Below are 15,601 nucleotides of genomic sequence, written 5' to 3'. Positions count from 1 at the left end.
TCCACCCACAGGTGTTGAGGGAGCTGGCAGGGGTCATTGCTGTGCCCCTGGCCCGGCTGTACGAGCGATCGTGGTCCATGGGTCAGGTGCCCGGAGATTGGAAACTAGCTAATGATGTCCCCATCTATAAGAAAGGGAGGAAGGAGGACCCAGGAAACTATAGGCCCATAAACCTCGCATCGGTCTCGTGGAAAATCCTTGAAAAAATTATCAAGGAGCACATCTGTGAGGGGCCAGCAGCAGAGATCATGCCCAGGTGAAATCAGCATGGGTTCATCAAAGCAGATCCTGCCAGACCAACCTGATGGCCTTTTATGACCATGTAACTAAATCCCTGGATGATGGTGTCACCGTGGACATAGTCTTTCTGGACTTTAAGATGACCTTTGACACTGTCTCTCACCCCATCCTCATTAATAAACTGAGTGACTGTGGCATTGATGCCTCCACAGTTGGATGGGTCAAAAATTGGCTGATGGGCGCACCCAGAGAGTGGTGGTGGACGGGTCGTGTTTGACCTGGTGGGATGTGAACAGTGGGGTCCCCCAAGGCTCAGTCCTGGGGCCTACACTGTTCAACATCTTCATCAGCCACTTGGACAAGAGGGAGGAAAACACGCTGTCCAAGTTTGCTGATGACGCTAAGATGTGGGGCGAGGTGGACACACTTGAAGGAGAGAGAGGCTGCAACTAGATTTAGACAGACTTCAAAAGTGGGCAGATGAGAATAGGATGGGGTTCAACATAGACAAATGCAGGGTGCTGCACCTTGGGAGAAGGAATCCACAGCACACATACAGGCTGGGGCATTCCCCTCTTGAAAGCACAGAGGCGGAAAGCGATCTTGGAGTCATTATTGACTCCAAGATGAACATGAACTGCCAATGCCAGACTGCAGCCAGCAAGGCCAGCCATACCTTGTCATGCATCCAAAGATGCATCTCAAGCCAGTCCAGAGAGGTGGGGAGTATCACCTCTATGCAACATTGGTCAGGCCGCATTTGGAGTCTTTAAAAGGATGTGGCCAGCCTGGAGAGAGTTCAGAGGAGGGCCACTCATTTGGTGAGAGGGCATCAGGACAGGCCCTATGAGGAGAGACTGAGGGACCTGAACCTGTTGAGCCTTGGCAAGAGGAGACTGAGGGGGGGACCTGGTGGCTGCCTACAAACTCATCAGGGGAGATCATCAGCAAATTGGAAACCAAAGCAAAGAACTGAACTTGTCTAAATTGCAGAAAGCTTTATACAAAGTGATTTGCTGACCCTTAATGCAGTTTCCCAACCTTTTCCAGCCCAAGGCACACTTGCATTAATAAAAATTTTCTGCAGCACACATGTTAAGGCATTCTCCATCCTCATACCTATTGTAGCTCATTGCCATGGCAAAATTCTGTGGCACACCTGTTCATTTCTGATGGTACACTTTTGTGCCACGGCACACTGGTTGGGAAACACTGACCTAGTGAAATTAAAGTAAGAGCCCATCATGAAAGGGAAGGAGGTCAAGGACAGATGCTGTCAGGAGCATAGAGTTGGTAGCTGGCTTCATAAAGGTGAATTCTGATGGGGAGGTCTGTGCTTTTATATTTCAATTCAGGTTGGAATTGATTTTACTGCATCCAATGGGAATCCACGGGACCCGTCGTCTTTGCACTATATCAGTCCCATGGGAACAAATGAATACTTGTCAGCTATCTGGGCAGTTGGACAGATCATTCAGGACTATGACACGTAGGTACCAATCTTTTTAGGTTAGGATTGCAGCTATCTGGTCTGGAGTAGGTTTTCTTCACTCTTCAAGGCATCAGTCACACCCATTCCACCTGTGACAGGGTGCATTGACAGTGTGGTCCAGTGAGATGGGTCATGGTGTTCAAACAGTGCTTTCTGAACTGTGATTGCTGTGTGACTGGACAAAACGCTCCCTTTTCCAGATCAGTTCCCCTGTCTATCAACTTTGGGTGGATACCTCTACTTTAGCAAAGCTCTTTGAGATCTGGGGATGAAAACCATTCCTATACATTCAGATCCTCAATAAATTGCCTAATAAACACTGAAGAGTATCTCTTTCCCCTTTGTGAGGCAGTGGGTGTTAAATAGTGCCATCGGTCTTCACACAAAAGAGACAAAGCATTTTGTTTTAGTTTTCACTTGTTTTTGACTACAGAAAAATAATAGCGCAATTGTGTTGTAGAGAAGTCAGAAAGCTAACATTGTCCAGCACCCTGGAAAGTACATCAAGGCACCCCAGAGTGTCATGACTCCCAGGTTGAGAATCACTAAACTAGATTTTTTATTTTCTCCTCCCTTCCCCCCATGTTTGGGATTGGGCTGTGTGGAGGTGCTACCAACCTGCAGCTCTCATGGTGTGCTGTGGCAGAGACAGATGCTGAGTACCTGCCAGGGCGGTCAGGCTTTTCATGAGTAAAGGAGCATCAGGGATAAATTCATTAACACTTTCTGGGTACATGTGTGTCATATATATAATTATATAATTTTTTTTTTCCTAGAGACAAAATGTTTCCTGCTCTGGGATTTGGTGCCCAGCTACCACCAGACTGGAAGGTAAAGTCCTGTGCTTTCCATCTGTTCCATGTGTTTAAAATGTGCACATCCATGGCACTGCTTGAGCAGGAGAGAAGTTCACATGTGCAGCACAATGGCTCACCAATGCAGCCTGTGTGAGCTTTTCTTTTGGGAAGTGTGTTAGGGGTGAAAGGAAGGAGGTCTCTGACTTTTAAGCTTTTGGACAACGAAATCTGATTGTATGTGTTTTGTGTGTGCATTTCAGGAGTAGGGGATAGGAACTGGCAGCCAGTTTCTATTTCCCTTTCAAGCTGGCATAAAAGCAGCGGCATTGGCATTAATTGGCAGAGTCAGCTGTTGAGTCACAGGAATGATTGGTGGAAGAAAAGTAGAAGGACCCTTGATAAGTGTGTCAGACAGAAACAAAGCAGGAAACTGAGGGGGTGGAAGTAAAAGTCAGTTCTGTAGTATTTTACAGTCAGAGTCTATCATTGAAACAAGACAGAGGCAGGGGTTAAATCGTAAGGACTTTAAATTGTTGGCTCTCTAATCTTGATGGCATTTGAAAGCCAGTCCTTTCCAGGGACTGGATTTTGGTGAATTTCCTAAACGCCAGGTTGATGTTCTGTTGTGATTAGGCACATTGATGGTTAAAACAGTCCTGGATCTGCAAAGGCATATGCTGAAGCATCTTGCCTAGCATACGGTACAGCAGCACGGTGCTCAAAGCATCATTATAGACCCATTAGAATCAGCATTTCCACAGCAGACATGCAGTTCTGCAGCTTGTTGTAATGCCTTGCAAAGGTTTGCTGATCCAGCACACAAAGTTAAATGCTCAAAGAATTCACACCCATCGTTCAAGGACCCAGTGCATACTGGGATGGGACATTTTAGCATGTATGTGACCCACCAGCTGGGCCATATAAACACTGGGTCATGTTTACCCTTGGTGAAATTCCTTCAAAAACTGGGTGAATTCAGTCTATTGAATCTTGTTGCATCAAGACCGGATCTCTCCCTGGTGAGAGAGAGAGGCCAAAATTGGAGAACCTGTATGCATCTCCCTGTCGCACATTTTTTGTATTGGAAACAGTATCCAGCACTTCCTTAAGTACATAATCTGACTGTACAATGACAGAATCTAACTCTAAATTCAGCCTATTGGGGCCAGTTCTAAACAAAAAATGAGCTAATGTGGCTCTGTTCTGAGAGGGGGAGGGAGCTCTGGAAGGGTCCAGGGTATTGAAGCTGGTCGAAGGGGAAGGTGATTTGCTGGAAACCTGTGGTGATCCTGTTGATCCTTTCTGAGGTTGTGACTGTGGGAGACTTGTGTGTTCTTTCTATCCCCAACTGTAGTGGAATTTGTTGTTTCAACAGCCCTGTAAATAAGTCTGATGCTGCAGAGAGAGGAGCATTGGGCCCTGCCCCAGGATGTAGCCCAAGGCCCATACCCTGTGAAGCTTTTGGTACCTCTTGAGGGCCTTGAGTACCTCAAAAAATCTGAGCCTTGGGTTTGGTGGAAGGTTTGTGAACCTTCATGAAGAGGCCCTGACTGAAATCTAGCTTTTCAGAGAGGAATCTGATGGCAGCTGTGTTCTCATGGGTGTCTTTACAAGCATCTCTGTGGGGGAAGTTTATAATGTCAAACCAATTTTAGCTTCTGCCTTGTTACAGAGTTGGTCAAACCAGCCTTCTCTGTGACCCTAATATATAAATCAGGGGTTTTCAACCTTTTTTTTTCATCTGCAGACCCCTAAAAAACTTCGAATGGAGGTGTGGACCCCTTTGGAAATGGAATGTCTTTTTGGGGATTTGAAACTTTATTTTCATAGTCATCTTTTGCAGACACCTTAAGTAGTCTGGAGCCTCCCCAGGGGTCTGCAGTTGAAAACCACTGATACTTTACTACCTTTACTACACTATCTTTACTACCTGCCAATTCCACTCCCCACCCCTCCTTGGAAATACTCTACTTCTGAATGTGGGAGCGCTCCTAATCCCTACTTTGGCTGAGGGAACCAGAAATTCCACCTGCCCTGGAACTTTAGCTTTTCTCCTAGTGATGCTCCCGTTTCTAGATATGGTACATATTTTTGTCCATGTCTGTTTCCCATGACTTCACTGGGGTTGGATCACTACTTGATGTGCTGCATTGAGGCAGCTGAACATGTGAATGTTGTTAAAACTTTCTCAATGGAGAGGCTTGAACTGTAGGAAGAAAGATTTGGAAGAGGCATGTTAGCATTGGAAACTATATGGGCTGAGTGCTTGAAGAGTACACTCTGTGAATGACTAGGTCTTCTGAGAGGTTTCCCGGTATCACATCTGGGGTTTTCTTGTTTGCGGTGGGGGGGTTGACTTTAATGTGCTTTGCCCCTTTAAGGGAAGGTGCTAAAAGTTAGACTAAATTCCATAACCTAGTTTTTAAGATGTTAAAGCTTTTATTTTTAAAAAGCATCAACCTAAAGCATAAGTTAATGCCTCATTTGATTTCCCTTTGTTTACATTGAGCAGTCCAAGTGCACTGGGCTCTGTCATTGTCAGTATATGAGAGAGCAGCTCTTCCAAACACTTTTTTTCTCTCCTTGGACCATCTCTTATTGACACTTATCTTTCTGAAGACAGCCCTTTTACCATAACCAATGCCCCTGAGTGACCTTGAATCATATTTAAGATCTGTACATTTTTAAAGCTGCCTGATAAACATACACTTTCCCTTCCATTTAGGTTCTCCTTACCTCTGCATGTGTTCCCTTGTGGCATTGCTTTTACTTGCTTGGGGAACCCTTAGCTTGCACCCTCAACATTTATTTTATAGTGTTTTACAGAGGAATGAAAAATGAACATCCGAGCCTTAAGAATTTACAGTGCTGTGGTCTGCCCTGCCAGTACTAAACCCTGTACTCAGTGTCTTGGAATTCAGTAGGTTTGTATGTGAGAGTAGGCACATGCAGGGATCACTGTTTGCATAACAGTGGTGAGGACATTGGCTGGAGGTTCAGGAAAGCTGGGTTTTGTTTTGTTTTGTTACTCACCTGCTGTGACTTTGAGTCAATCACCTTTCTGAGCCTGTTTCCCCTTCTCTCTCATCTTTGTAGAGGGCAAGCTGTTTAGGGCAACAACTATCTCTTCCTACATATTTGAACAGTGCTCAGCACAAGAGGGCCCTAGTCTTGATTGGGGCCACTAGGTTCCCACAGGTAGAGGATTCAGAATTAAGATATGGTGTATAGAAGATGGTAACAAAGATTGGCAACTGGGGGGATTCAGAGCAAAAGGATACAACATGAAATTCTCATGGCTGTTTCAGCTAATAACTTGTATGTGTCTCAGGTTTTAGAAAAGGCATTTATACTCTCATTTTGAATAGTCACTGGCTGGAAAACAGCTTTAAATTGCAAAATTTAAATTTTGCTGATACTCCATAGCATGGTTTAAAAGATGTTCTGAAATAGCCACAATATTTTCATTAGTAATCGGCTCCTGAAATGGTACACAGTGGGTGTGTCTACACAAAATGTGTTACTCGAGATCAGAGCTAATTACTGTGCAGTAAACGTCACCATCTACATGTACAAACACTTAACTGCACTGTAATATGCTCTAATCATGAGTAAATTTGCTATCTGTAAATAAAAGTAGCAAATTTACACTAAATTACTTACTGTGCAGTAATGAAAATGAAAGCAAATGTGCTCCCAGTCAGCCAGGCAGCAGGGGGTGGGAGATTTGTCTCCATCCAGGTTCTGGTAGCAAAACCCACCCCAGCAGCAGGTAACTCCTGGGGGCAGGGAGCAATGTCCTTCTGCCTCGGCAGCAGGGAGATCCCTGATCGGGGAACAGGGGCGGGGAGATTCTTATCTCCCAACACCAGCCCCACATCATGGAGCCAGGGCTGGGAGCTTATCTCCCGGTGCCAGCTCCATGTTGTGGGGCCGGTGCTGAGAGATTCTGATCTCCCGGCCCCAGCTCCATGGTTGTGAGGCCTATGCTGAGAGATTATGTAGTTTAGAATCTCCCAGCGCCGGCCCTGCTACCGTGAAGCTGGTGCTGGGAAATAAGAATCTCCCAGCCCCTGCTTCCTGATCACAATTGGGAAGCTAGGACTGGGAGCTCCCTGCTGCCAGGGCAGAGGGATATTGTCCCTGCCTACGCTCTGGTGGAAGAGCCTGCCCTGGCAGCAGGCAGCTCCCAGGGGCAGGGAGGAATGTCTCAGTCCCCACCAAGAGACAACTATTTCCTGGCCTTGTGCACCCTGCCAGCCCCTGGGCTAGCACCCAGGGGGAGCCTAGAGCTCCCCCATGCTGCTGCAGGGTGCTGATGCAGGGCCACAGTGAGTGGGAGCATTCTGCTGCTCGGAGCAGCAAGTCTGCTCCTGCATCCCTGCATGTGTAGAGGTGTGCTAGAGTAGTTTACTCTAAAATAAGCTGATCCTGCATTATTTGCACTTGTAGACATGCCTAGCATCTCCACTAGCTGCTATCTCTTTGCTATCCACAGACTCACTGTGCACTTTCCCTGCCTGCTATTGGCGGTCTTGTTTGCTGTTGTTGCTATGCCCTAAATCATCACTGTTCAAACAGGGTGGGCATCAGATTTATGCAGTTTTGCTTTCATTTCAGGTGGAATTTTGGGGAAATAGTTTCCTCTATGTATTTTATTGTACTTGAATGTGGGATTGGCCAAATGGACCACAGTGACAGCTTTGGAGAGCAAACTCATCTTTTCACAGAACGGGTACTCTAAGATCAGTACAAGGGTGATAGCTGGCATCTTGACCAACATGCCAGGGAATGAACTAGGGACTTCAGGCATCAGCTGCAGCAGTGTGAGGTAAAAAGTCAAGGGTGATAGAGTACAAACACAGTGACCAGTGTGTTACCACCATTCCCCCCCCCAAACATTGAGTGAGTTTGGGCCTCAAGGCTGTCTTGCCCTAATGGTGGTGGGATGATGATTTTGTCTTTCTACCCATTCATCCATGTCCTTTCTTCTGTGCCATGGAGGTGATTTTTGAAATAGTTATGTGCCCACTAGGATCTGAACTGAGACCATTGACCTATTTGGCATTAAGCAGTCAAAAGTTGGTAACTTAAGATCTGGAAGGCTATTATAAAGAGGATGAAGGATGGGGATAACTAATCTCTGTGGCCTTAGGGTACAGGACAAGGAGAAATGACCTCAAACTACAGCAGAATAAATTTAAATTGGAGATTAGGAGGAACTCTCTGACTATGAAGCTGGTTAAGCATTGGAACAAGCTATCTAGAGAAGTGGTGGAATCTCCATTCTTGGAAATTTTCAAGAACAGGCTAGGATGATTTAGTCAGGGATGATCTTGCTTTTGAGCAATAGGGTAGAATAGGTGACCTTCTGAGGTGCCTTCTTGCCTTACACTCTTAAATTTTGTACTAACCCTCCCAGGTTAAAATGAACTCATAGCCGGGAGGTGGAAGAACTGATCTGGGATCTGTTGTCCTCAGCTTCTCCAGTGTGGGCAACAGGGAAAGGGTCAGGGTAAGCAAGTAGATGTTTATAGCAGCATGTTATCTATTGCAAATGTAGCTGAAAGAGAGAGGCTACAGAATCACTGTTCACCTTGTGTTGCTGGAATTCTTTAATGTCATGATATGGGTTGACTGTTTTCAACTGTCTTGGTGATTATATTTTTCCTCCCCTCCAGCCCCATGCTTTGTTGGAGTTTTCAACCATTTTATGCCTGATCCCAGGGTCTGTATGCAAGCAGAAATTAATTTGACTTGAGTGGGAGTTGTGCCCATTTGCTTCCTGCTGGATTAGGCCTTCTGTGTATACTTTGGAGATGATTCATCCTTCCCTAACCAGTAAATGTCACTCTTGTCTGTCATTTCACCAGTTTAAATGGGATATCTCTGTAAACAACTTTCAGTGAATAACAACTGGTCATCATCAGGAGAGGATTATTACTTACAGAGAGAAATTTAAATTTAACATTTAATAGGACTAAAGATAATATGGACATTCCAGATGTATGATGTGCTGGTTCTCTGGTTGTGGAAAATGGTAAATCATTGTTCTGTGCAAACTGCTGCAGTGTTACTGAGCTCAGGGCAGGGGCTCAGTCCTTGTTACTGGTTGTAAAATGCAGCATTGGCATGATAGAAATAATGATTTCACACTCTACATATAGCCCTTGCAAATATGGAAACGGATTCAAATTTAAAAAGGGTTCACCTACCTTTTGGAATGTTCAAGTCCATTTAATCCCTATTGACATAGCCATGGTTTTGCATATGTTATGGGCATTGAACCTGGGACTTTAGCATCAAATAGTGGTGCTACAACAAGCTGAACTGATAGAGGATGTGTTTAGCAGCTAGTAAGTAACAGACTGTTACAGTTGCCAAGATGAGGGCTATCTATGCACAGTTATACCGAGCAAGATAGCAATTACACTCAGTGTCTTGCAGCCCCTAAATTTGGAAGTATTTCTCCTAATCCGCCTGGAATCCAGTAACCTGAAGGGAGAGGTTAATGGATATCCTAATGCAGGTCATGAAGGAGAAGTGTTAGTCTTCTGTTCCAGTCTGTTCGTTTTTCGCCCTGCTGGAACATTGCTGTAGGACCTATCCATTCAGTCCGGCTTTTTTTTCCTTTCCAGCTGGGCCTAGTGATGTTTGAGCTTGGAAGTCTCTCGGTTTTGGCTGCCCAGCAAGAAATGATGTGGAAATCTTTTGGAGAAATGGGTTCACTTCCACCCTTATGGTTTCTAAACCCAGCTAATCTTCAGCCAAAGCATTTTCAAAGAGCAGCTTTGTTTCCTTACATCTGGGGTGTATTTGGAGGTTGCCTGACACAGAAGCTGGTATAAACCATTTATTTTCTTGTGTTAGTGATGATGGTTGCATGTCTCAGAAGTGCCTCAGGGAAGCAGAACCACCAGGCAGCCTGCATTTGATGTTGTCTTAGTTTGAAATATTTTTTTTTAAGTTGGGGGTAATCACTAGGGCTGTGCAAAGCTTCAGTCCCTGATTCAGTTTGGTGAAGATTCGGCCCAATTCGGTGGCCAAATCTCTGAATCCAAATTGAATAAGAGGACTCTTTAATCTCTCCAAATGGAATCAGAACCCTCCGAATCGATTTGGAGAGATTCAGAAAGATTTGGAGATTCGGACGTAGACACAGCTTTAAATGTTTTTTCTACATACCTCAAGGTACCAATGCAGCTCGTGAATGCTGTGATGCTGGGGCGGATGGAGCATCCCACAGGAGCATGGTGGGGCCTTCCACGTGCTCAGCAGCAAACCCAGCAGTGGACCAGAAGTACTTCTGGTCCACTGCTGGGTTTGCTGCTGAGCACGTGGAAACTTCCGGTCCGCTTCTGGGTCCGCCAGGGAGTGTGCGGGGGGGGGCCCTGCATTCCTCCGGCTCGGCGACTGGTGCCTCCTGGGTCGGGGGGAGCACCCAGGGTCCCCCTGCACCTGATTGCTGAACTGGGGAGGTGTGGGGGGGGGGAGGGGTCCATCATGCTTCCCAGTGGCCCAGAAGTGAACCAGAAGTACTTCTGGTCCACTGCTGGGTTTGCTGCTGAGCACGTGGAAGGCCCCACCATGCTCCTGTGGGATGCTCCATCCGCCCCAGCATCACAGCATTCACGAGCTGCATTGGTACCTTGAGGTATGTAGAAAAAATATTTAAAGCTGTGTTTATGGACGAATAGATGATTCTTCGAATCAGCATAGAATCTTCAGATTTGGATTCGGCCGAATTGAATCAGGGACAGCAATCTGAATCAATGAAGAATCGAATCGCTGTCCCTGATTCCGGCCGAATCCGAATCAAATAGGGCCTGTTTTGCACATGCCTTGTAATCACTAAGGCTAGGTACAGACATTCAAAAAGCCTGAGGCAGAATTGATCTACATTATGCGTTTTTCTGAAAGCGGCGTAGTTTAGACCGGTAGTAAACAAAGCACATATTCACCCTTTGATGGAGGAAGAACAAATCTTAGACGGGGCTCTGCCATTTTTAAACCAATCTGTGTGTGCTGAACTTCTGTTCTGTTACGGGTATAGACTGGTTTCTGATCAAGTAAAAGTGTAATGTCTGTACCTGGCCTAAGTTGATGAAATTCAGGAAGCAATAGTCCAGCTTTATCTGAGCCTTGTGAGGGCAAGAGCCATGCAAAAACCTTTGAACAGTTATGCTGCTGACTTCCACCACCCCCTGCTCCTCCACTCTTAAGTTCCACACAGCCCTGCTAATGCCTCTTGCAAAACCCCTTTATATTTTATCATTGGGCATTATGCACAGCACTGGCACTTCCTGTTTTTTGCCTCTTCCAACTTATTCCAGCCTTGGGATTTTTGTATAGCTCTTCCAGCACACCAGTGTGCCTAGCATTGCTTGGTGACTAGGGCTGTTTTTTTAATATCATGGTGATATTTTCAACACCAGAGTGGCCATTACTCCACTGAGACCAGTGACCTCTTTTTAAGTCAGGTTCTCACTTTAGTGGTTCCCCCCCACCTATCCTATTGTTCTCAATTAAAATTAAGACACTCATGTGTGATATATGTATAATCTTCGGTGTGTGCAATGGTTGAAACGTGACCATTTTTGACAACAGTGTGGCTATGGTACAGTGAGGAACAGAATAGAAATAGGGAAGATCATTAACGATATGAGAGTCATATAAATCATGCTTTGTTCTCATGATGCCCTTGTTGCTATGGCACCACAAAATGCTTTCAAAGAACCAATATGAATAAGATATTTTGCACACACAAGTCTATTTGGAAATGTCAGCGAACATCTTGAAATGCGAACAGCTCCATAAAGAGAACCTCAAACAATTTCCCTGTAGGAGATGGGAGAAAGAGGCAGATGGGTTTAAGCTTATGTGGGAAGTTGCAAAGGCTGTATAGCATTGTATAGATTTCTGTGTAAAATCCCAACCCCACTGGTCCCTGTGTTGTTTAATACCTCTTGTAAGATATGAGCCAAAGAGTAGGCTCCTTGAATTCCAGTCTAGCCAAGTGTTTGATCTGGTGAAGAAAGATGCAACACCTGGGGTACTCTCAAAGAAACTGTTTCCTTGTTTGCTACAGTTGTACCCAAAGAGTTCAACTGAGATTAGAAATGCTTAATAATAGGTCCACCCCCAAAAGCTTAGTCTGCCTCTACCAGATTGGCATCACCCCCATTGGAAAACCAAGGCACAGAGAGATTTAGGATTTGCCCAAGGTCACACAGTGTCAATAGTAGAGCTAGGAAATGAATCTGGATTTCCTAAGTCCTAAACCAGTGCCTAAATCACAAACCATCTCACCTCTGTCCTAAAGGCAGCCTGCTGAGAGGTGATTTCAGGAGCCAAATGCTGAGATCTTGAACACAGTGTGGTTTTGCTGGAAGTCTGGAAGCTGTCTTCTGTCTGGTATCTACAGATTCCAAAAATAGGGGGCAGATCCCTTCCTTTTCATACTCTTCTCTGCTACAACAAACCAAAACAATGCTAATTCTAACCCTTTGCCAGTATTTATTGAAGACAGCCACTTCCCTCAGAAGAAAAGTTCCACAGAATTTGATAAAGAAGCGAACAAACATTTTTTATCAGTGTAATGGGATTTTTCAGAAACTGTTTTACAAGCCCATCAAATTACAAAGTGGTTGTAATCTATTATTTATTTGCTTTTCCACCATCCTGTACAGCTATCTAGAAGGGATAAAAATCTTTATGAAAACTCCAGAGTATGCCTCAAAACCCCTGTAGAGAGGAGATCTTTGGCCATTATTTCTGTGACAAAGCAGTTTTAAGCCATCTTATTGCTTTTAAAACAAAACAAAAAACAAAAAAAACCTTTGGCTTTTGGCTGACAAATATGGAAGTGTATTTGCTGACATTTTTCACCACCATTTTTGGCAAAACTTGAATCTAAATAAATAAACGCACTGGCAGGTGGCACTGAAAACTTACTGGGTCCTGGGCAAAGGCAGCTATTCACAGAAAAGCTAGAAGCTGCATTGTGGAGAAGCATCATGGTCTGTAGCTCATTGTACGGGCATACGCTGTTCACTGTAGGGGAATTTGAATTGGCAGGACTGAAAATACAACACTCCAAGCCACAAGTTATAAGAAATAACATTTCTGGTCATGGTTGGGAAGAGGGAGAGAGCTAAACACCTGGACTACATTTCTTTTACTGTCCAGTTGGAAGGCTTGGTGGCAATGCTGTGCTTGGCTGGTCAGGAGACATGGCTTCTACTTCTGGGTCTGTTCTTTATTCAAGGGGAGTTCACACTGCTTCATGGTAGAGTAGAGCAGGAGACTTTTCACCATACAGAGGGCCTAAGTCAAAGCCCTTTGAATCAACCAGATGCTTTGCAGGATTTCATTATGCACTGAATCGCTCCTAAGGAATTGTTGGTGTTGGGCCTTGAAAAGACTGCATTCTCAGCTCCCTTTAGCCAGTAAGTTAGGTGGTCTTGGTGGTGAGGGGTGGGGGGGGTCTATTTGGAAGATAGTGGGGAATGGGAAGAATTGAATGAGTTTTAAAGGCTCTTGTAGCACTGCCATCTTGCACAGGCCTTTGCTGTGAGGCAGAGTGTCTGCAGTGTCTCCATTACTTCACTCCTCTGCTTAGATTTAGTACGTGTTGCTGTCACCAGGTCAGGGCTGTTGGCTGCTTGTGTGCATGAATGAGAGCCTCACTGAATGTCCACAACCAGCATGAGAGTACCCAGAAATGGACCACCAGCCACTGTGTGTTGTAATGCTAATGGGCTTGGAAACATGGAAGAGAATTGCAGGAGTCTGACCTACTTTGGTTTGTTACTCACTTTCTTACAAAGTTTTTTTGTTTTTAAATACTACACATTATAATTGGAGGTTTTGGCTATGCTTAGCATGAGATGTATTTCTTTGGAGGGCTTCAGTTTCTGAAAGACTCCAATTTCACATACATGGATAGTTATAGTAATTTTTATTAATAAACTTGAGTACTGTAGCACCTGTGTGAGAATCCCCAAGTACTTTTATCCTCAGTGCCCCTAATAGGTGGAGAAATTATCATCTCTTTTGTCACTGGTAAACTCAGGTATATATTGAGCTGTATCTTCCCAGTTAGACTCCTGAGAATAGTGGTCTTAATGCTAAATGAATGTCCTGATTTTTTCAGAGGTGTTTTGAAAAAGGGAGCCAGCTGTGCATCCTCAGCACTGCTGATAGTTCAGTTATTTAGATGTCTAAATTATAGGTAGCTATATTATAGGGTTAGGTAGGTGAGTTTAACAGTTCAGCCCTAAGTGAATTGCTCACACACATCAAAACACTGGCAGAGCTCCTACTACAACTTGGGAGTCCTGCCCCTTCCTGTGTCCAAATCAGTGAGCTTCTCTCTCATAGCAGCCTTTGGCTAAAGAAACTGAATCTCTGTTGCTGCTGTTGCTCTCTATTCGGAGGCTTTCTGTAGTGCCCATCACTAACTGCTTCCTACGTAAAATAGATCTGCAGAGCAAGCTCCTTCATGAGTTTCAAGGAGCTCTTTTTCTACACTGATCTAGCCTAACGGTCTTTTAAGCCTTGTCAGAGAACAATACCTCCTGATTAACTTGTTACATCCTGTGCTGTATGAATTCTCAGCATCCTTAAGTTCAGCCCCTTGCCACTAGGCTTTTCCAGCGGGGCTTTAGACTCACTTGCATCTTTCCATAAGGAATTACAGTGGAGGTGATCTAAGCCAGCATTTCTCATCCTGTGGGTCATGACCCAAAAGTGGGTTGCAAGAGTATATGAAAGGATTGCAAACAAACTTTAAAAATGGATTCTCCTTTAAAGGAGAAAATTGTGGGAAACTGTGGCTTTTCTCTTGCAGGCTGTCAGAATTCTAGCTTGCAAGGGGCTGTTTGAGGGGCCCCTGCCCCACACACTGGGAGGCTGGGGGCAATGGGTCAGGAGTGAGGGGCACTGGGTTGGGACTGGCCATTGTTTTACCAGGACCCGTTTGTAAACATCAAAGGTTGAGAACCATTGATTTAACCAATAGCAAGCTATTTGATGCTTCTGCTAATGAGGAGCCACCAGTAGTGAGCCAGTGTGTTGAATCATCTTCAGTGGGATGCCAAAGACTCAGTGGCTCAGGCTTCATTCAGATACTACCACTTGGACTGTGCACCTTTGCTCCTGCACCCGACTCCACACTGTTGGACATATCTTTGTCTCACTCACTCCTGCGTTATCCTCTGAAAACCTGCTCTGTACAATACTTAATGAGTAATTCATTCATACAGTGTTACAGAACTATTAGGAACAATAAAAGCAGGTGCTTTGTAATCTAATTGATGCTGGGAGGAGTCTCCTTAGGAGACATTTGCAATCAGCATTGCTATTACATTTTGTAAATGGCAGTGCTGAGATGCCATGAAACACCAGGGATTAGTAAACCTCCAGCATGCAAAGGAATTCCCTTCTACAACCTTCTGTTTCCAGGGACATAAGTAGCTGTTCCCAGATGTTATAGTTCACTGAAGACCTTGAGAGTCTGTTGCTACTGCCTAGGAAGCAGGACTTCCTCAAGTATATTCTTTTAAGAGTCAGGATAGCCAGTCTAACACTTCCAGGGGTTACCTATGCTGCAGGTTCAAGGTTTGCATCTGCTTTGCTATGCCAGCTTGCAAAGGGATTGGAAAAAGTGGCTGTCTCCAAAACTGGGCTAATGTTCTGACACCTTATGACCTTACATGGCAAAGTGACTCCTTCAAGTGAATGTGATTCCTAATGGGAGATCTATGATATGTACACACTGACTTGCTGACACTACCTGTGTTGTTCTGCCAGGCTGCCCAATATGGGCATAGCTTGTTTGCTGATATTTGTTAAGGAACAAAGTGATGGGAGTCCTAATTTCAGAGGGATCAGAGTAGGGGCTGTCAAGGGGACTTGGGTAAAAGGCTTTTTAAGGCAAAAGAAACCAGCTTAATTCTTGAAAACTGCTTATGTCTGAGTGCATTGATTTTTCAGGTTTCTTGACATTCATAGATTCATAGATGTTAGGGTCGGAAGGGACCTCAATAGATCATCGAGTCCGACCCCCTGC

The 15,601-nt window shown here is 44.8% G+C and overlaps 1 protein-coding gene across 8 annotated transcripts in view; it reads left to right on the top strand.

Moving 5' to 3' along the window:
- The window catches only part of CPNE2 (copine 2), a 211,081-nt gene that overhangs the window by 149,189 nt on the left and 46,291 nt on the right, over positions 1–15,601 (top strand). For all 8 annotated transcript variants that reach the window (XM_006031028.3, XM_025212695.1, XM_025212694.1 and 5 more), the window contains 2 exons: positions 1,596–1,729; positions 2,509–2,563. In XM_006031028.3, coding sequence (XP_006031090.1) covers positions 1,596–1,729; positions 2,509–2,563 — 189 coding nt within the window. The remainder of the gene's footprint in view (positions 1–1,595; positions 1,730–2,508; positions 2,564–15,601) is intronic.

This window comes from Alligator sinensis, unplaced genomic scaffold (genome assembly GCF_000455745.1).
Source record: "Alligator sinensis unplaced genomic scaffold, ASM45574v1 scaffold1000_1, whole genome shotgun sequence".
Classification (NCBI taxonomy): Eukaryota; Metazoa; Chordata; order Crocodylia; family Alligatoridae; genus Alligator; species Alligator sinensis.
Note: the sequence above shows the minus strand (reverse complement) of the source record. Positions and strands in the feature narration are given on the sequence as shown.